We start from the raw sequence: 23,055 nt of genomic DNA on the forward strand, positions 1-23,055 counted from the left end.
ATTTAATGTTTGTTTCCTTAATAGGCAGTTAAGTGTCTGATTTCTGTGATAAAAGGCGTATGGCTACAAAGACTAATTGCTAGTTTGGGAACATGTTTGCTTCAATTAATAAGCAAGCATCTAGATCTGAGAACTGGAAGGGCCTAGTGAAGTTTTCCCAGATAATTTCTGAGATTTGGAGATTTTAAAAGGAACTAAACCCAGTATCACTAATTATTTCCACACCTAGCAGGTGTACTGATGGGAGAAAGCCCCAACCAAAGTGTCTTTTATTTTCTCTCCATCAGAATCATAATGGTAGCGAAGCCCATCACTTATTCGGTTCAATATAGATTTGTTATTAGTGTGAATCCTTTGTAGCAAAACTGTTTCAAAACTCAGCTCTTCTGATAGTAAGTCTAAAATATTTGCATGTTTATCACTGCCAGGTGCTGATAAAAGTAGGCAGAGAAGTCCCTGTTCCCTATAACAGAGTTTGTACACAGGCTTGTTGGCTAAGCATATTTTCATCAGGAAACCTACCTGGTATATCCCATTCATGAAGTGCACAGGTATACTAAAGGGCAAAGAATGGTGATAAGGGTTTCGGAGAAGAGTTGAAAGAATTTCCATCCTTGAGGGTCTTGCTTCTCTGTCACCATTTTGTTGCGTTCTTTCTACACATCTCTGGCAGTAAATGGCATATTTTCCAAATTCTGTCCTGTAATACAAAACTTAAGATAAAATCTAAGAATAAATTTAATTGACAACCTAATATATGCAACCATTAAGAAAGCATCCCTTGTAGTTTCAACAGCAACTTTTTTTCGAATAATACTAAACTGCTGTAACTTTTCTCAAATTCCAGCCTCTTTATGTTTGCAATTGCCTGACTCAAATGTCCCCACAAAGCACTCTTCATCTTTACTGTATTATCATAGTCATAAGCTGACTTTAAAATTACCAGTTGTAAGTCAATATACAGTGATTTAATATCAACAAATATAAAAAAAGCAATTGCATGAAGAATAGTAGAGAGTTAACTTATAAAAACATGTTACAGCAGAATTCTCTTCTGAAGAACATGGTGGTTAATGCTTGACTGCTAAGTATACAAGTATAAAAATATTATACAAGTAAAAAAATATTAACAGAAGTTATCTTTAGGTAGCAGCGGTGGCTCATGCCTGTAATCCCAACACTTTGGGAGGCCAAGGTGGGCAGATCACCTGAGGTCAGGAGTTCAAGACCAGCCTGGTCAACATGGTGAAACCCTGTCTCTATTAAAAATACAAAAAATTAGCCAGGTGTGGTTGCACATGCCTGTAGTCCCAGCTACCTGGGAGGCTGAGGCAGGAGAATTGCTTCAACCTTGGTGGTGGAGTTTGCAGTGAGCCAAGAATGTGCCATTGTACTCTGGCCTAGGTGACAGAGTGAGACCCTGTCTCCAAAAAAAAAAAAAAAAAAAAAGTCTTCAAACAAAAATATTTTTTCTTTATTCTACAGAACACTGCATTTGTTAAAAAATGTTAAGCATCAGACAAACTCATTAGAGTAAATAAATGTAGAAGTTGGATAGAGATTTTATTTGCCCTTATTTGTTATATATAAATTTTATGGCTTATTCAAGCACCTATAAAACATGTTTGTATTCAAGTGCCCTGTAGGCAGATCTTGATCTGGGGGCTCCTCAGTGACTGCAACGGAAATAACATGACTTTGATCACAGATGACCTTGATCACAGAGGCCCCAAAATGTATTATGAACTGTAGAATATTTTCCTATTGCTTCCAAGTTGGGTTTTTGTTGTTGTTGTTGTTTGTTTGTTTTACTGTGTTTGTTTTAGTCCAAGAGTTTATTTAAGCAACCTAACACAAGCCTCTTGGTGGACAAAATGACCCTGGATAAGCCTTGGCTGAGTGACCTGGGCCCCACTGTAAGAAAGCCATTCTGGAAGTTGAACTTTAAATGTCTTTGTCAAAGGAGTAACAATTCTGAAGTAATTCAAATACATACAGTTAGAAAAGGAGGGAAGACCATGGGAGAAATTTTCCACATAAAATAATTCAATGTGGAGAAAAATAGTAAAAGGGAAAACTAAGGAAACAAAATAGTTGCTTTTATTGAATGAATACTTACTAATGCTAAGTCATTCATACTTGAAATGCACATACACTTTTCACTTAAAAATATTCTCTGTCAGTTTTTCAAGCATTTATTGCAATCTTCTGTAGGAGGTAACATAACAAAGGAATACTTTCCAATCTCTACATCAATGAAAACCAAAGGCTTCCTGTACCAATATTTGTTTCATACATTCTTCTGAAAATGTACCTGGCAAGTCATTAAATACTTATGATTTTTCGTAGACTTTCAGAGACCACATAAGCAGTTCAGCTGGCTAGTATTCTGCACACCTGGAATCTGCATTCCTCTTTAGGTGAAGCCTGAGGAGCCACAGGAAAGGATGATGGGGAAGGAAGAGTCCAACGCAGAGTGCCAAGAGCTGCCAGCCCTGGGCAAGGAGAAGCACCACAGGTTAGATATAACATCCCAGTCAGAGATCCACAGCAGCGTTAGTGCAATGAGCTGATGACAGTCTCTTTTAACCCAAAAACGTTTTGTTTCTTTCAGACATGCATGATCTCTTTACAGCATTTATAATAGGTTAAAAACAAAAAACTCTACATTGGGTCAGATCTATGATTCATCTAGTTGTATATATGGTTATCTACAACGAAGGGACCAAAGCACAAGCAGACATCGTGCTCCTTTTGACATCACACTCAAAGATTAGGAACTCTGCTTCTTTTTTGTTCACTTATGTATTTACTCATTCATTAAAATACAAGTAATAGTTGTGTGAAAGGCAGATTGCAAAACAGTAAAAAACACATGCCCTAAATCAAAACCAATCTACCTATACATATGTATCTACATACATAAATAAGGGACAAGTATAAAAATATTAACAGAGGTTATCTTTAGATAGCAGCATTATATGTGATTTTTATTTTTCCTTTGCTCTGTTCTGTATTCTTCTTTCCATATTTTTCAAAGACGTATAAAACATGTTACAACAGAATTCTCTTCTGAAAAACATGGTGTTTAATGTTTGACTGCTAAACAAGGTAAAAAAAAAGTCTTTAAACAAAAATAATTTTTTCTTTCTTTATCCTATAAAATGTGCATGGCCAGGTGCGGTGGCTCCCACCTGTAATCCCAGCACTTTGAGAGGCCGAGGAGGGTAGATCACCTGAAGTCAGGAGTTCGAGACAAGCCCGACCAGCATGGTGAAACCCTGCCTCTACTAAAAATACAAAAATTAGCCCGGCATGGTGGTGGGCACTTGCAGTATCAGCTACTCAGGAGGCTGAGGCCCGAGAATCACTTGAACCCGGGAGGCGGAGGTTCAGAGAGCTGAGATTGTGCCACTGCACTCTAGCCTGGGTGACAAGAGAAAAACTCCGTCTCAAAAAAGAAAAAAGCATTAGACAAACTAATCATCAGAGTAAATAAATATAAAAGTAGGATAGAGATCTTATTTGCCCTTGTTTGTTATATATCATTTTTCAGTCATTTTTAAAACGTTATATTAACAAAGAAGGAAAAATAGGCATTGTCCCTGCCCTTAAGGAGCCTACAGCCTACTAGGAGACAGTTATATATTTAAACAGTAAATTATAACACAACATGGTAATACCATGTATTAACTTTTTAAAGCATAACCAGTGGGAGGAATGAGTCAGGGAAGGGATCACAGGGAATATGTTGCTTGGGCTGGACTATAAAGTCTATGGGAGGGAAGCAAAAGGAGGGATCCAGGTAACAAATACCATCAGGTGCAAAGTGGAGAATATTGCAAAGGCAGAGTGTGTTTGAAGGATGGGCAAATTTATTCATTCACTGTATGCTGGAGGCAGGAAGTGGAGAAAGAGGGGACCAGGGGAGCCAGGTTATGAAGTGCTCTTAATACAGATGAAGCTTAAGTTTCAGATTCCCTCTTGGGCACAGGTCCTGGGAAAGGCCTTAACTGTGTTTACAAGGTCATATGTTTTCTAAAATGTACAAAAGTCTTCCATTTCAAGTATCTGTCTTAAAGAGCATTTCACAAACTGTTTAAGCTTCAAGTCTCACAAGACCTGGATCCAACCCTGAGAGTCCTGTATGCTAAGGTAAGAAACTTCTGATTTATCTTGTGGCTAACAGGGAGTCGATACAAAGATAAAAGCAGGTGTTCATTGAAGAATAAACATAGATGACTACAAAACACCTAAAAAATGTATTTAACTGCACTAACAAATAAATGAATACTGGATCAATAGTGAAACATCATTTTTCACCTGGAAATAATTTAAAATATGCTGCTTATTGTTGAAGATAAATGAAATTCTAAAAATGAGTTCAAAGGAATTCACTGGAACTGTACACAAGATTTAGGTTCAAAGATGTCTACTGTAGAGGTATTTATTACAGTAAAAATTTGGAAAAACCTAAATACATAGTAATCAATGTTAACATAACCATTAATGTTTTGAAGAATGTCTAGGGATATAGGGGAAATGATTATTTTCTATAGTTTAAAAAAGTAGTATGAAAACTGTAACTCCAGTAATATAAAAAACTGTGAGTATGCACACACCAACATACATACAGTTATATATAAACACATAACTATACAAACAAACCGAAAAGTTAGATATCAAAATATTAATAGCTATTTTTTCTTCTGCACTTTCTGTATTCTCCAAATATCTACACTGAATGTGTATCATTCTTACAATCAGAAAAACAGTATCACTTTAAATTACATGTATATGTATCAATATCTACCTGCAATGGTCCTGGTTGATTCTGTGGCTGTCTTCGTCTTGTCTGTTTAATAAGCTGACAGCAAATTTCATTCTGCAGCTCAGGATGTGTCAGACAGATTTGCAAAGCACTCTGGGCTAGAGATATGTGGTAATCAATTGCAGGGGAGTCAACTGCAGCATTTATAAAAAGCTGGCAGGTCTGAATTAAACAAAAAAGAGATATATTCAAGGTGAGGAGTGATTAGATTTATTCCACATGAATTATATCGCTTCTCTTTTCAGCAGTAGTTTTTGTTTAAAATGATGGGGAAGGATATATTATGATAACACTAATCAAAAGAAATCTGGAGTCACTACAATAATAGCAGATAAAGTAGATTTCAGAGCAAGGAATTCTGCCAGAGATAAAGAGGGTCATTTTATAATGATAAAGGGGCCAGTTCATCTAGAAGATATAACAATCCTAAATATCTATATACTTAATAATGAGCTTCAAAATACATATAATCTCATCTGGTGTATTTTTCATTTAGTCATTGCATTTTTCATCTCTAAAAATTCAGTTTGGGTTTTTTTAATATCTTCTTAAAATGCTCATGCTTTCCTCTACCTTTCTGAACGTGTGAAGTATGGAGGCCAATCTCCAAAGTGGTCCTCCATGATCTCCATATCTTGACATTCTGATTCGTAGGTAATTCCCTCCTGGATTCTACCAGGGTTGGTCTGCGTGACCAGTAGCATGTAGCATGCCATTTCTAAGATTCACTTATAAAAAACAATGTGCTTCCATCTTGGTCACTTTCTCTTTTTCCCTGTTAGATCATTTGCTTTGGGGAAGGCAGTTGCCATGTCTTGAACAGTCATTTGGAGAACCGCATAAAGTGAGGAACTGAGGCTGCTTTACCAACAGCCATGTGAGAGTTTGGAATCCTCCAGCCCCATTCCAGTCTTCAGATGACTGCTGCTCCTGCTGACAGATTGATGGTACCTTCACAAGACTATGAGTCAGAACCACTCAGCTTAACAGCTTCCAGATTCCTGACCCTTCAAAACTGTGTGAAATACCAAATGTTCTAAGTCACTAAGTGTTGGAAAATTTTAAATGTAGCAACAGACACCAGACACAGAAATGTCCTTATCTACCATCACCTGTATCATTTCTAGATATGATTCTATGATTACTTTTTCTCACCCATTATATGTCATACTTGACCCAATTGTCTATATGCCTCATGATCTTTGAATGGATGCAGACGTGTGAATTTTATATTCTTGGGCACTGGACTTTTTAGTATGCTTTAAATATTTTTTAGCTTTGCTCTGAGATGACAGTTAAATTACTTGGAAACAGTTTGGCTCTTCCAAGGTCTCTTTTAAGTTTCTCAGAGTGGGCCAGAATATCCTTTAGCCTAGGACTATCTGGGCTGCATTCCTGAGGCAATCACCCTCTGTGTACTCCCTTTGATGTCCAATGTATCAGAGATTTTTTCCATTCTAGAAGATGGGATAACTATTTCCAGCTCTGTGTGAGCTGGAATTATTTTTTACCTGTGTCTTTCTGTCCTCAGCCTCAGGTACTTTCCTCATACACACACATGCTTATCAGTTCTCAGATGAAAACTGAAATCTCCAGAGTTCTCCCTCCCTCCCTCTCTTTAGCTCTCTCCTCTCAGCCCTGTGATTTTTTTTTTTTTCAAGACAGAGTCTTGCTCTGTTGCCCAGGCTGGAGTGCAGTGGTGAGATTGCAGCTCACTTCAACCCCCACCTCCCAGGGTCATGTGCTCCTGCCTCAGCCTCCTGAGTAGCTGAGATTATAGGCACCTGCCACCACACCCAGCTAATTTTTGTATTTTTAGTAGAGACAGGGTTTCCCCATATTGGCCAGGCTGGTCTCGAACTCCCAACCTCAGGTGATCTACTCACCTTAGCCTCTCAAAGTGCTGGGGTTACAGGGTGAGCCACCACGCCCAACCAGCCCTGTGAAGTCTAACTACCTTGGCCTCACATTCTGAACTCTGTCTTCACAACTCAGGAAGACTGCCAGACTCTATTTGGGTGCTCCCTCTCTGCACAGCAGTCTTGAATCTCTCAATAGTAAGCTGCAGCAATCACAAGGCTTATGTCATTAGTTTTCAGCAGAATCTGCCCTGCACTGCCTAAATTCATGTCTGAAAACCACTGGCAGACAAAATCTAGTCCCTGTGGCTCCATCATGGCCCAAAGTAGTTCTTCCTTTTTATCTTCTAACTGGTTGGTTCTTGCACACATAAAAGTGTCTAATTTTTGCTTATTTTGTGCCTCTCACTATCTTACCAAATTCTCTTTGTAGCAGTTTTTTAATTTGTTATTTTGGGTATTCTGGGTATACAAATATACCATCTGTAAATATTTTCATTTATTGCCTAATTACATAGGTTAGTCCCCTAACATAATGTTATGTAATAATAATAATGACAAACTTTATATAATTTATACTTTAATTGAAAAGTTTAAAAAATAATAATGGGGCACATTTTTGTCTTTTTCTCACTTAAGTGAAAATGTTCTAACATTTCTCCATAAAGCACGATGCTTGCTTTTAGCTAAAAAAGAAATATTTTATCATGTTAAAGGAGTATCTATGTATCGCTCTTGTATAAATGTTAAATTTGTTAAATGCCTTTTCAGCATCTTCAGATATGATTATCTACCTAATAATAAGTAATATTAATAGATATCCTAATACTTAGCCATCCTTGACTTCCTAGAATAAATCCCTTTTGATCATGATTTAATATTTTTTAACATTAAAAAATGTTATTGACACATAATAGTTGCATATATTAATGGAGTACATGAGTTTTTTGATACATGCATGCAATGTATAATAATCAAATCAAGGGAATTGGGATATCCACTGCTTCTAACATTTATCATTTCTTTGTGTTGGGAACATTCCAAATCTTCTAAGTATTTTAAAACATACTCTAAATTCTTGTTAACTATAGCTGCCCTACTGTGCTGTTGAACACTAGAACTTACTCTTTTTATGTAAATGTATTTTTGTACCTATTAACCAACCTCCTTTCATCCCTCCACCCTCTACCCCCTCTGGTAACCACCATTCTATTTTACCATCTACCTCTATGAGATCCACTTTTTTAGCTCCCACCTATGAGTGAGAACATGAGAAATTTGTCTTTCCGTGCCTGGCTTATTTTACTTAACGTATGGCCTCCAGTTCCATCTATGTTGCTGTAAATGACAGGGCTTCATTTTTCTTAAGGGCTGGATAATATTCCACTATGTATATATACTATATTTTCTTTTCTTTTCTTTCTTTTTTTTTTTGACACAGAGTCTTGCTCTGTCACCCAGGCTGGAGTGCAGTGGCATGATATAGGCTCACTACAACCTCTGCCACCCAGGCTCAAGAGATTCTTGTGCCTCAGCCTCCCTAGTAGCTGGGACTACAGGCATGTGCCACCACACCCAGTTGATTTTTGTATTTTTAGTAGAGTCACGGTTTCCCCATGTTGGCCAGGCTGATAAACTCCTGGCCTCAAGTGATCCACGTGCCTTGGCCTCCCAAAGTGCTGGGATTACAGGCCTGAGTCACCTCGCTCAGCCCATCTTATGTATTCATCTTTTGATGGACACTTAGTTTGACTTCATATATCGGTTCTTATAAGTGTTATGATAAATATAGGAATTCAGATATATCTTCAATATACTGACTTCCTTTCATTTGGATATACTCCCAGTGAGAGTGCTGGATTACATGGTAGTTTTATTTTTAGTTTTTTGAGGAACCTCCATACTGTTTTCCAGATTTGTTGCACTAATTTACATTCCCACCAATGGTGTATGAGTTTTCCTCTTTCTCTGCATCCTTGACAGACTTATTATTTTCTGTCTTTTTGATAATAGCCATTTTAACTGGAGTGAGGTGATATTTCATTATGATTTTGATTTGCATTTCCCTGATGATTAGCAATGCTTAGCATTTATTCATGTACTTGTTGGCCATTTGCATGTCTTCTTTTGAGAAATATCTATTGAGATCTTTTGCCCATTTTAAAATTGGATTATTTGTTTTTTGCTATTGAGTGATTTAATATTCCTAAAATGATGTTGGATTCTGACTGCTAATATTTTATTATTTTTGTACAATCTTTGCTGGGTTTTCATATGAAAGTGACACTTACTTAACAAAGAGAATATGGTGATATCATGATTGAGGATTGCTTCAAAATGATCCAAAGTTAGGGTACAGTGGGAAATGGGAGACTAAAACAAAACTGGCCATGTGTTGATGACCGTGGATCTGAAAGACGGGTACTTTGGGCCTCATTGCAATATTCTCTGTACTCATGTATGTTGGAAATTTTCCCAAGTAAAAAGTAAAAGAAAAACTTGAATTTGGAAAATTTCCCTCTTTTTCTATGCTTTGGGACAATTTAAACAGCACTGAAATTCTACACATAAAGTTTGGTAAATGCCTCTGTTTAGATTTTCAGTTTCCTGTGGAATCAATTTTGGTCATTTATATTTTCTTATAAAATTGACCACTTCTTCCAGATTTTCAAATATATTTGTATAGTCTTTTTTGCTTTAGGTATTTGTGTATTCTACAGGTGGATATTTTTAAATTTTTAATTATAGAAATTTTTAGAATGTATAAAAGTAGAGAGGACAGCATAATAATCACTCATGTACCCATCACCCAGTGTCAATAATTACCAGCATTTTGCCAAACTTCACTACCTTCCCACCCTTACTTTCTTTTCTTCTGGAGTATTTTAATGTATATCATATTACTTTACCAATAAATACTTCAGGCTAGATCTCCAATTGATAAAGATTTTTTAATAGCCATCATGCCATCATCATGACCCCCAAATTAACAATAATTCCATAATATTATCTAATAAACAAATGGATTATTTGAGATGGGAGAAACTTAGGTAAGACAAGGCCAAAAGAAAGAGATTGAGGCTCCAAGAGACTAGGGGAAAATGAAGTAGTACCAAGATCCTGGTGTAGAGTCCAGACTTGGAAATGCAGAAGGTCCACCATATTCTGGGGCTAGAGGAGTGGAGGAGAAAAGAGATGAAAGGTTGTCTGTCAGCGGGAGGGCTTTATGGTGGTCATGTCATGTCTGATGTCCTCCAGTTTTCTCAGTGAAATAGAAGGTAAGTTTCTCTGCTGTATTATGAACTAGAGAGTTTGAGGGGGATGTGATCAAAGAGAAGCACAGAGACAGAAAGTTGGCTGCAAGGGATGAAGACCATGCATTTATAGTGGCATCAGGCTACATGGCTGTTTGATGCTCTGCAGCACTGCACATCTGGTTATCCCAGGAGCAGAAAACGTGGCACTGATCTAGGTTGGAATCTGCTGAAGAGTGCATGGAAATATGGATCCTAAGGAACTACAAGAATTAATAGGAGCAAACCAGACTGGATAAGGAAGGAAGAAAAGCTAAGACACAGTTATCATGATCTCAAAGAAAATAGATGGTTCAAAATAAAGGTCTTAGAGATGACGAAAAAATGGAAGAGTTAAAAAATATAAGTGAGCTTTTAGGCCAGCATTCTGGTTAAAGAAAGATATATTAGAATTGAAGCTTTTAGAGGTGACGTACTTGTGAAGAATGGTGAAGTCAAGTGTGGACATGGAGAATGGGATAATGAAGGAGACTAGAGGTGAAGCTTACTGGAATTAAGGAGGTCAAGAATCTTAAAACCATAGCATTGGTGAGTGAGGCGATAACAGTAATTTACAAGGCTTCAGTAGAGAATGTGAGTTGGGAACTAAAACCCTTAAATAATTTTTCTTTTCTTTTGAGACAAAGTTTCACTCTTGTTGCCTGGGCTGGAGTGCAGTGGTGTGATCTTGGCTCACTGCAACCTCCACCTCCTGGGTTCAAGCGATTCTCTTGCCTCAGCCTCCCAAGTAGCTGGGATGACAGGCATGTACCACCATACCCAGCTAATTTTGTATTTTTAGTAGAGTTGTGGTTTCACCATGTTGGCCAGGCTGATCTCAAACTCCTGAGCTCAGGTGATCCACCCTCCTCATCCTATCAAAGTGCTGGGATTACAGGCATTAAGCCACCACGCCTGGCTCTTAGAGAAATCTGAAGAGTTACTGGAAGGTAACTGATGATAGAAATGGAAGGATAAAGAGTGTTATAGTTACTTGGCAAGTTTTGAGTGATCAGGGATTTCTAACAGAGATTGAGGAAGAAACGGAGAGTAACACTAGAGAGGAAAGAGTGCTGACCCCTCTCCCAGTGCTGCACTTGGTGTGATGTGAAAAATCAGAGGTTATAGGGGAAATGATTCATCTGATACTACATTGCCCAAACCACACCTATTAATAGTTTATTTCAGTAAATCTAAAATCCTCACTCAGAAAGCATATTAAATTCACCTAATTTTATTTCAATGATTTTCTTAATAATAATAATAAACACATTTTGAATTTTCTGGGAGTAAACTTTTGCAACCCCAATTGTTATTTTTAATTTTTTTCCAATGAAATTATTTAACAACGTATAGGTATTTTACCTTAAATAATTTAATAGCTTCTGTCTGTAGGGCTTCAGAAGGTAGAGTTGTCAGAGGGGAAATGATTCCTTCTTTGCTGTGACACAAAGTGGGGTGTCTCCATATCTGAGAGGCTAAATGCAGAATAAAATATAAACAGAAAACTGAATAAACCACTTATTTTGGCCTCCCATTAAATTAATCCTTTAGACATTAGCTCATTCAGGCTTGGCTCACAACTTTAGGTCAAAAAGGTCAGAAAAAACCCTTGGCAACATTATTTTATTTTGGTTGCCAGGCCATTGGGACTCTTTGGCGAGTTTCTGGGTTTTTTTGTTTTAGTTTAAAAATTTTCCATAGGTTTTTGGGCAATAGGTGGTATTTACTTATATGAGTAAGTTCTTTAGTGGTAATCTGTGAGATTTTGGTGCACCTATCACCCAAGCAGTATATACTGAACTTGACTTGCCTCACCCACTTCCCACCCTTTCCCCCTGAGTTCCCAAAGTCTACTGTGTCATTCTCATGCCTTTGCATCCTTACAGTTTAGCTCCCACTTATGAGTGAGAAATGTTCCTGTTTTGGATAATCTAGAAGAGTTGGGTCCTAATTTACTAGGCTGCAATAAGTCTAGCAGGGTACTATCACATTGCTTAAATGTGCTAAAGATTGGCGATCTAGGTAGGGGGCATGACTATATATGAGAAAGAGCTGGGGAAAGACCTAGAACTTCTCTAGAGAGGAGAAGCCAATGTAGAAAGAGATATAATGAGGAATTTGAAGGCATTCCTGAAATCAACATCTATTAAATTCCTATGTTGGACACAGCAAATAAAATGTGGTCTTAGTATGTAAAGGATAGGAGAGGATCTAGATTATCAATGGGGAACCCTTAACCACAAAAATTAATTTTGGGCCAGGCACAGTGGCTCATGCCTGTAATGCCAGCACTTTGGGAGGCTGAGATGGGCAGATTGCTTGAGCTTAGGAGTTCAAGACCAGTCTGTGCAACATGACGAAACCCCCATCTCTACCAAAGATACAAAATCAGCTAGGCATGGTAGTGCACACCTGTGTTCCCAGCTACTCAGGAGGCTGAGGCAGGAGGATTGCTTGATCCCAGGAGGCGGAGGTCATAGTCAGCTGAGAACATGCCACTGCACTCTAGCCTGGGTGACAGAGTGAGACTTCATCTCAAAAACAAAGCAAAACAAAAAATTTCAATGGAAAACTATACATGCTATAAATCTTTTGGCTTCCCTGGGCCATACTGGAAGAAGAATTGTCTTGGGCCACACACTAACAATAGCTGATGAGCTTAAAAAAAAAAAAACTCAAAGGGAATTTCATAATGTTTTAAGAAAGTTTAGGAATTTGTGTTGGGCCACATTCAAAGCCATCCTGGGCCACATGCAGCCTGCGGGTTACAGGTTGGACAAGCTTGCTATAAAATAATTAAGGGACAAATTGCATTAGGACATAATTTTAACATTGACAAAGCGCCTTTTATGAGCCAGATGCGGGGCTGGCTGGGGGATCGCCTAAGGCTAGGTGGGGTTTCGTAATGTTGGTAAGGACTGCCAAGGAAGGGGGGCGTTTCAAACAGAGAAGCAATGGGAGGAAAGGCAGAGGGAGGTGATGGGATACAGCCTAGTGAGGAATGATGGTGTCCCTGCAGCCAAGGAGCCACTGAGAGAATTCTCTCCCATGAAGAGCAAAGGCAATGAAAAGGTGGGTTTATTTCAGAGAAACAGGTACCCATTAAGTGAAAATTCAATCAGGTTAAGGGGGTTGAGGTCCATTTCATAAACCATAAAGCTTTATTTATAAGTTTATGAACTTACAAGGCTCCCCGTCTATATTTAGCAATTTGCAAACCAGTTGTTCAAATTCAGAGCCAACATTTATATTGCTGCTTCCAGCTGCAACAGTCAGATGATAAAGCCAAGTGTCCTTGAAACAAGAACATATTAATAGAAATGTTAAGATATAGTTTTGATTACTTAAAGAAAAAAACAACTTGCATAAACAGTAGAAAACTTTGAGATGGAAAAGAATAACTTGCTTTAATTTTTAAATAATAATGAAGAGCCATTTATTCAAACAATTCTCAGGCATGCTCACTTGAACTTGCTTATGTTACCTTGTCCCATTATTCACATTTTTCTTATTTTCTTCAGATGCTTCTTAGAAAAGCATGACAAAATCAAGAAAAAGAATATAGATGTTAAGAGACTATAACCAGCTGATACTCTTTTACAAAATACAATAAATTCTATTAAATTTAAAATCTGATTCCCAGAGTGATACATACAGAATCTTTTGGAAATCCTGAAAATTTAAAGAAAACATAATATCTATCTTATCCCACTCACCCAAGATTACTGGCCTTTTTTCTCTATGGAAATGTATATGTAGATTACATTTTTACATAGTTGAATTATTCTAAAAGTAGAGGATAATTTCTGAATTTTATTAAGATAGTACAAGCACTCCCTCGTTGCTAGAAATTCTTTATAAACAAATTTGAATGGCTGCAGGATATCCTGTTACACATATGGACATACCATATTTATTTAATCAATTTCTTATTGTTGAACATTATAATAGTTACTAACTCCTCACTGATAAAAAAATACTGTGATAGCTATCGTCTTTTATCTAAAAAGGAAATGTTATATTTTCCATGTTTAAAATATTTCAAAAGTAAAATCATTTTAAAAAGAGTATTATAGGCTGGGCATAGTGGCTCACACCTGTAATCCCGGCACTTTGGGAGGCGGAGGTAGGTGGATCACCTGAGGTCAGGGGTTCGAGACCAGCCTGGCCAACATGGTAAAACCCTGTCTCTACTAAAAATACAAAAATTAGCCAGGAATGGTGATGCCTGCCTGTAATCTCAGCTACTTGGGGGGATGGGGCAGGAGAATCACTTAAACCTGAGAGGTAGAGGTTGCAGTGAGTCGAGATCGGGCCACTGCACTACAGCCTGGGCAACAGAGTGAAACTCTGTTTCAAAAAAAAAAAAGTATTGTATCAAACAAACTATACATAAATGTTTGGCTGCATTTATTAACATTTTCTTTTTCTTATTTATTTATTTATTTTTGAGATGGAGTCTCTGTTACCCAGGCTGGAGTGCAATGGTGCAATCTCAGCTCACTGCAGCCTCTATCTCCCAGGTTCAAGTGATTCTCCTGCCTCAGCCTCCCGAGTAGCTTGGATTACAGGTGGCTGCCACCATGCTCAGCTGATTTTTGTATTTTTAGTAGAGATGGGGTTTTACCACAGGCTGATTTTGAACTCCTAAACTTAGGTGATCTACCTGCCACAGCCTCCCAAAATGCTGGGATTACAGGCATAAGCCACCATGCCCAGCCAATCTTTTCTTAATACATATATTTTTTGAAATAGAATTATGAGTCATTACCAGGGCATGAAAACTTTTAGGAACTCTTGAAAACTATTTTCAAAGTACTTTCCAAAGCATTTACACTAATTTCTATTCCCACCAGTGATATATAGGAATGCTTCCCTTCTCATAGCTTCACTTACATAATTTTTTAAACCTTTATAATCTGAGAGGCAATAAAAGCTTTATCATGTTTAAATGTGCATATCTTTGATTACAGATGAACAGAAGCATTCATTAGCCATTAAATTCCTCGGTAAGTTGTTCATCAGGCCCTCTTCCCATTTTTCTACTAGAAACATAGTCCTTTTCAAATCAAATGAGAGGCAACAGAGGCAAGTGTTCAGGAACACAGCCTCTGTGGTTAGAGACAGGGGTCTAACATCAACTCTTGCCAGATGTGTGACCAAAGGAAAGAGCTTCAGTCTTTCCATCTACAAATGGGAATATGGTAACCTCCCACAGAGGGTAATTGGAAAGATGAAGAAGAGACATACTTAGCACTTGGCCTGATACATGTGCTCAAAAACAATGATTAATAGCAACAATAATAATCTATAAAGAGTTGTTTATATGTTAAAGATACAGTAGCCATCCATGAAATATTTTGTTTTCTGTATTATCTTTTTAGTCATTTTTTTTTATGGTCAAATGATCTTTATTTTTTTAATTTTTTTATTTTTAAAAAAATTTATTTATTTTACTTTAGGTGCATACTAAATCTGGCATTTCTCTCCATGTTATCCCTCCTCACCCCCCCTCCCTCCCCACACCCTGCTGTCTCTCCCTTATCCTCCCCCAACAGCCCCCAGTGTGTGATGCTCCTCTCCCTAAGTCCACGTGTTCTCATTGCTCAGCACCTGCCTATGAGTGAGAACATACGGTGTTTGGCTTTCTGTTCTTGTGTCAGTCTGCTGAGAATGATGGTTTCCAGATTCATCCAAGTCCCTACAAAGGACACGAGCTCATCGTTTTTTATGGCTGTGTAGTACTCCATGGTGTATATGTACCACATTTTCTTTGTTTAGTCATATTTATGATAATATTTGATATACAGAAGTATTTCACTATTTATAGTCAAATCTATCAACCATTTGCACTCTGATTTCTTACACTGCCTTTTTGTTTTCTTAGAAAGTACTTCTGATTCAGAAATTAAATAAAGGCCTTTTTAAAAAATAGTTTCATTGAATTCTCCTAACTCTTTAAATTCATCTGGAAATGATTTTGCTATCTGTATGAGATGAAAGACTAAACTAATGTTTCCTAAGTAGCCAATTTCCTCAATATATAATAAATATATAATCATATGTATTGAAGGATATATATAACTTCCCCATTAATTTGTGATGACTCCTTTATCATAAATGACTACATGTATATATAACACATAAAATCATTTTCAATTGTATCTAAGCCCAAATTTTGTTGAAAATGAATCAAAAACATAAAATGGAGGCCTTAGATCTACTAAAAAATGTTCAATCTGAGAGATCCACATTTTTAACATAAGGTCCTTTAGCCATGCACTTCCCATGCACTAATTTCAGCCTTGATACCACTTTTACCAACAGGACTGGAAAATGACACATTTGAACAAGGCTCATTTCCAGGGAGGTAAAGAATCTCTGCAAACAGAGCTGAAAGTCTATAGCAAAATTTTCTTCCTTATTTTCATTAAATTGATTTGACAATTATTACCAATATCTGAATAATAATAGTCTACATCACTCTAAATCAACCAATATGTCTTAGAATACCTTTTCATGCTTGGATCCAATTAGGAGGTAAGTCGGACCTTGGTCTTTGGGATGGATAACGATGGTATAATGTGTGGATAACAGACTACGTCCACTGGCTTCATAATCTTCATCTGAATCACAAGATCTGTCAACCTCTTCCACTTTAGCCTCCCAGAGTTTGATCTGACCTAAAGGAAACTAAAGTAAATATTAGTAATTGTGAGGAAGGCACTTTCCAAATCTTTTCTTACTAAAATATTTCATAGTCCTTTTCATTTTTACCTTTATAAAGCATACCTTTTAAATTTGTATTTTATTTTTTTGTTTTCCTTATTTTTTAAGAGATAGGGTCTCCTCTGTCTCCCAGGCTGGAGTACAGTGGTACAATCAGTAACCTCACTGTAACCTCAAACTCCTGGGCTCAAGGGATCCTTCCTTCTCAGCCTTTCAAATAGCTAGCACTACAGGCACATGCCATCATGCCCAGCTAATTAAAAAAAAAATTTTTTTTTTTGGAGCTAGGGTCTCACTACATTGCCCAGGCCAGTCTCAAACTCCTGGGCTCAAAGAATCCTCCTGCCTCAGTCTCCCAAAGTGCTAGAATCATAAGCATTAGCCACCACTCCAGCATAACATACCTTTTTTAAAATGATGCCTACAGACAATTTGATTATCCACAGTGCAACAAAAGTAGTGGCAACAACCAAAGAGCCCAATAGTAATATGAAAGAACAATATATATACTAGAGATTTAACTTTTGAGGAAAAAGCAAGATGCTACTTCTGAACAATAGTTCAGGTGATTCAGCTGTACTAAAATTGTTAAAGGAGGCAGAAAGAAATTATTTAAGTAGACAGGGTAAAGCGAGTCCCCAACAGAAAGCTTTCCTTTTAACAAAAAGCAGCTCAAAGATAGCTCCCCTTCTAAACTCACGCAGTTCAAGGAAATCACTTCTCTTCTAACAACAAGCAGCCTGAAAGAGCAGACAGAAAAACACAGATAAGACAGCTTCGGCACAGAAGGAGTGGGGAAGGCCTCCTGGGTAATCATCAAACTTCACACTTATACAATGGGTCCCCAATAAAACAGCCTTAATAAGCACATTCTTTTCCCTTTGGGTACACTAAGATAGGGAAGCTAAAAGCAGACTGTGGGGGATGCCTGCAGCTGCAACAAGTTGGGAACAGACACAGAAACTCTCCCTCCCAGAGAAGCAGGACAAAGAAACACAGACTAAGAGTCAGCCTATGTGGTCAAGGAATGGGACACAGCTGATAAAAAAAACTCTGCTTTGCACAGATAGCACACCTAGTCCCAACTAAACCATCAGGGGGATAGGATATCCCCTCCTTACGAGCCCCCTCCTCGCTAGCCCATTTATAAAAACCCTGACATTTTTACTACAACTTGGCAACCCACTAGGGACCCCCTCTCTGGGATGGAAAGCTGTCTTTCCTTTTGCACTATCTATTAAACTCCTGCTCTAAATTCACTCTGTCTGTGTTTGTGTCTGTGACCTGGATCTCCTTGCCCGTGAGAACAAGAACCTTGGTATTTTCCCCATGCAATGAGGCTGCTTCAAAATGACCCATTACCTAGTTAAGCAACTAGTAACCAGTAATAATTCACCAAAACATTCATTTGACTTTTTTCCCCCACAGAATTGATCAGCGGTTTAAGTTATTGGATCAAAAGGGCAAGTGTATATAGTCTCAAAACCGTTCATTGAAAAGAAAAATATTGGTCCTAGAAAAAATAACAAGATTAGATAGATAGTACAAAATGAACTATCATCCCAAAGGAACATTCTGACGCTCTTTACTAACATAATACATCACAAAACAATGCCATGAATTTCTCCATCTTAAGGGTAAGAAAAACTTTCTAAAGCCAATTTACATTAAATTTTATCTATGCTTTTATTGACATAACCAACTATAGCTGCTGTGCTGAATATCTGGCCTATCTATTGTTAAAACTTTTGCTCTAATGTAGTACCTTTATTCCAGGAAAATACATGGTCTGCATCAGATTTATAACTTCTAAAATCTTTGGCCAAGTTTGCAACTGGAGTTTTGAAAAAGTTCATTCTAACTACAAGGATATCTACATCACACATTTTCATGGTAAGTTTCAGGGCTCAGTGCTCAAGCCCTTCTTCCAACTATATTCACTTTCTGGGTGACCTCATCTAAGCTCATAGCTTTAATACCAGCACATGTTAGCTACTCCCAGACTCACTAACTCTACTTAGATGTTGGATAGCTTCTCAAACTTAACAGCATCTCAGACTTACTCTGGTAAGTCTTCTTTAATAACCTGCTCTGCCCAGTCTTCCCCAACTCAAGTTGTTGGCAATTAATATCTATTAATGTGCAAAACCTTGGCATCATTGCTGACCCTTTTCTGTCTCTCACATTGACTTTTCAGTCAATAAATCTTGTCAGCAAGGCTTTCAGGATCTATCTAGAATCTGGTCACCTCTCACACATCCACAGCACCACTAAACCACAATCCCTTCTCACCTGAATGACTGCAATGGCCTCCTAATGCATCTCTTCCTTATTCCCTTCAGTCTATTCTTAATCAGCTGTCAGAGTACACCTGTTAGACACAGGCAAGATCGTATCCCTGTTCTGCTCAAAGCCCTCCAGTGGTTTGTCACCTCACTCAGAGCAAAAGCTGAAGGGTGGCATTCTGCCACCCTAAAAGATATCACCTTGGCATAAAAGTTATTTTAAACTAAAGGCACTTTTAAAAGCAGCAGGTGCAATAAGGGCGTTCTGACCCTCTGCCTTTCTTCCCAAAGGCAGGAGATAAAACACCTAAATGAAAGCTATCCTCCTATACTAGAAGGAAAACAAGATTCCTGTTAAGATGGGAAGCTGAGACCAGAGGAAAGTTATACAAACAACCCTTGTTAAACATACCCTTATCTTCCTCATCACTTCTCCACCCAACTAACTACCTTAGCCTAAGGCTCTTTGCCTGTCACATTTTCACAATTTATTATGCTTCGTCTAATTCAGTATATAAATGTTCAACTTTAAGTCTTTGGGTCCTCATTGCTTTAGGAGGGCTCCTGTGTGATGTAAAACTTACATTAAATAAATTTATATGTTCTCTCCTGTAATCTGTCTTAATGTGAATCTAATTCTCAGGCCTGCCAAAAACCCTAAGAAAGCGGAGATAAAATTCTGCCTCTCCTAAAAAGCAAGCTTTTAAAAATAGGTTGAAGAAAACTAATTCTATTAATACTATGATAATACATAACAATACTAACCTAAATGTGTGCTTTGGGCACACATCATATGAAAATCTACCTTTCACCCACCCTAATACTTAAAGATGGTTATTCATTCTACCAAAGGATGCACCATGCCTTGATAAGCAGCAAATAGACCTAGTGGTTTCAAATGTTTTGATTTCATAAAAAAAGACACTGATACAGATTAAAAGCAAATTATCTTGGAAACATTTACAGCAAAAAATGAAGTAGGCCTACACTGATTCACACATATTCTCAATACTTTTCCAGTGGTTATAATGGATTTCTGTTCATGTATCCATTCTTCTGACTTGTTGCTTCTGTGATCAATGCTATCCATTTTTATTAAATTATTTTTCTATTTATAAAAACACACGCCTACTACAGAAACTTGGTACGTATGGAAAGGATTTAAAAAAGAAAGAAACCATCCACATTACTGTGATCACAGATAATTATTCAACAATTGGTATACTTCCTTTTCTGTCTTCTCTGTTTATTTTTATTTAGATGTGTCAGACTGAGATAAAACTCGGCATTCCAATCATCATCCTCTAAGATCTCATAATTGCAGAGAAGTTGGGAACCGAATTTGCCAGAACCTCCTTCCCTGTTATGGTTCCCAGTTAGAGTTTCCTATGAGAGAATCTACTTGAAGTTTAGAAGGTGAGGGTAGAAGAGTCATTATTCTCCTGGGACTGTTGTGGCCAGATGTTGGGGCTCATGTGAGACTCACTGAAGATTCCCAGTGAACCCTCGAGGACCAGCTGCCTTTGGTCCTTTGGCCAGAAATCTTCAGTGTTGACTTCTTACCTTCATTGGCAGTTTCTCTAACCTTTACCCCCGACGACTTTTCTAAAAGTTATGTAAGTCATAAAACTTTTCTAAAATTTATGTATGTCCCCAATTCTATATTAAAACTTTTATTTTTAATTTTTTTTGAGATAGGGTGTCACTCTGTCACCCAGGCTGGAATGCAGTGGTGTGATCACAGCTCACTGCAGCCTTGATCTCCTGAGCTCAAGCAATCCTCCTGCCTTAGCCTGCCAAGTAGCCAGGACTGCAAGCATGCATCACCATGACTGGATAATTTTTCTGTTTAGTAGAGATGAGGTTTTGCTATGTTGCCCAGGCTGGCATTAGAACTTTTACACCAGTAATACATAGAGTGGTTTCTGTTTTCTTGATTGACAAGTTAGGATTACATTGAGTATATAATTTTGTATTGTACATATTCAGGTAGCATTTGTATGTGAGGATTTTCCCACACTACTTTAGAGATTGTTTGTATGTTTCTTTTGAGACAGGGTCTCATTTTGTCGACCAGCCTGGAGTGCAATGGTGCGAATCATGGCTCACTGTAACCTGCACCTTCTGGGCTCAAGTGATCCTCCAACCTTAGTCTCCCTAGTAGTTGGGACTACAGGCATGCACTACCATGCTCAGCTAATTTTTAAATTTTTTTTGTAGAGACAGGATCCTACTATGTTGTCCAGGTTGGTCTCAAACAATCCTCCCATCTCTTCACCTCCCAAAGTGCTGGGATCATAGGCATGAACCATCGTGCCTAGCCTCAGTATTGTTTTCAATGGTTGTACTGTGTTAACCTCTACCCCATTAGCAATGCTGAGTATAAAGGCATGTATTTTAAATACAGCTGATCAGACCTGAGAGTGTAGTCTGTTAAAAGACAAAGAAAAATACTAATTGTCCCACATGGTCACTAGACCAAGAAGTTTAGTCTCATTAACACAGTAATCAGTCACAGGCTGCTCTTCAGAGGAGCGAACACTATTATATTATTCAAGTACTCATGGCCCATGTTGGTTCAATTTTTATAGTTTCAGTTATCCAAAGGTGACACAGAATACCCATAATGATGACTGGGCATACATTTTACCTTTGGGTAGATACCCCATCTTTTTATTCTGAAAGTAAAAGTAATTTAGATTCTTTTGGGAAGGGGATTAGTTTAAATATTAATAAACAGAATATAAACAGGCAGATGGATGGGTAGATAAGTGGTATTCAGGAATTTGAGGGCCTGGGACAGAACTAGATTCTTTTTCCTTCTTAGGTTTTGTTTCCTAACTTGCTGCTTCCTTCTATCAACCTTATCTGGTCTGTAAGAACCTGGGAAAATATAAGAAACTGATGGCTGTGGGAGGGAGTAGAAGAAGACTTTTATAGGTCTTAGAAGATGGATTAATTAAAAGTTGCTAAGGCTTGTAATTAAGAATCAAGACCGCTGGAGGTGTAGGTGATAGACCCTTGTATAATTATGTCCGTTGAACCAAATTGTACCAAATTTCAACCTTATAAAGACTCTGAAGTTTTACAAAGTAACAGAAGAGTGAAAAGGAAAAGTATAAGCCTTAACAAAAAGTTACTTCAATTAGCATATTAAAAATGTATACATACCTTATCTTCTTGACTCCGAAAATAATATAACGTCTTTCCTATTAGTGTACACCAGACTCTCTTGGAGTATCCATGTTTTACCTGAAACCATATTACAATGAATTGTCAATGTAGCCCTGAACTCTGACACCTTAAAGTATAGCTTATACACTCTATTTGAGTTTCTATAAGTATCCACTTTGCCCAGATATAAGTAATACTCCAAATAGATTGTCCAATGCTGTTTAAGATTTACCTGCTGCACCTTGAGCACACATGGACATAAATATGGAAACAATAGACACTGTGGACTACCAGAGAATAGAGGGAACCGGGGTGGCCAGGTTAAAAGACTACCTATCAGGTACTATGCTCACTTCCTGGATGATGGGATCTGTACTCCAAACCTCAGCATCACGCAATAGTCACATGTAACCGATCTGCACGTGCACCCCCTATATCTAAAATAAAAGTGGAGAAAAAGATTTACCTGTTAACAGTAGTAGAATGGTAAGTTTTGCTTCGGTGCTCACCATTCAACATATAACAAATGTTTACTGTGCCTCAAATACTATGCCTAGGACTAAGGTTTCACAGATGGATAAAGAAGCAGGTGGAGGGGTGGATAATGAGAAATTATGAAACAGGATACAAGGTATGTTACCATGAGTGATGGATATCCTACAAGCCCTGACAGAATCACTATGCAATCAATGCATGTAAGAGAACTGTACTTGTACCCCATGAATGCATTATAATAAAAAAAAGAGGCCGGGCGCGGTGGCTCACGTCTGTAATCCCAGCACTTTGGGAGGCCGCGACGGGTGGATCACGAGGTCAAGAGATCGAGACCATTCTGGTCAACATGGTGAAACCCCGTCTCTACTAAAAATACAAAAAAAAAA

At 37.8% G+C, this 23,055-nt stretch overlaps 1 protein-coding gene across 2 annotated transcripts in view; it reads right to left on the reverse strand.

Annotated features, from left to right (window-relative positions):
• The window catches only part of PLEKHH2 (pleckstrin homology, MyTH4 and FERM domain containing H2), a 141,985-nt gene that overhangs the window by 26,201 nt on the left and 92,729 nt on the right, over nt 1–23,055 (reverse strand). For both annotated transcript variants that reach the window (XM_037744409.1, XM_017544855.2), the window contains exons 16-22: nt 22,172–22,252; nt 16,500–16,679; nt 13,172–13,280; nt 11,349–11,461; nt 4,814–4,993; nt 2,398–2,495; nt 523–700 (exon numbers count right to left, since the gene is read on the reverse strand). In XM_037744409.1, coding sequence (XP_037600337.1) covers nt 523–700; nt 2,398–2,495; nt 4,814–4,993; nt 11,349–11,461; nt 13,172–13,280; nt 16,500–16,679; nt 22,172–22,252 — 939 coding nt within the window. The remainder of the gene's footprint in view (nt 1–522; nt 701–2,397; nt 2,496–4,813; nt 4,994–11,348; nt 11,462–13,171; nt 13,281–16,499; nt 16,680–22,171; nt 22,253–23,055) is intronic.

Source organism: Cebus imitator, unplaced genomic scaffold (assembly GCF_001604975.1).
Source record: "Cebus imitator isolate Cc_AM_T3 unplaced genomic scaffold, Cebus_imitator-1.0 Scaffold172, whole genome shotgun sequence".
Lineage (NCBI taxonomy): Eukaryota > Metazoa > Chordata > Mammalia > Primates > Cebidae > Cebus > Cebus imitator.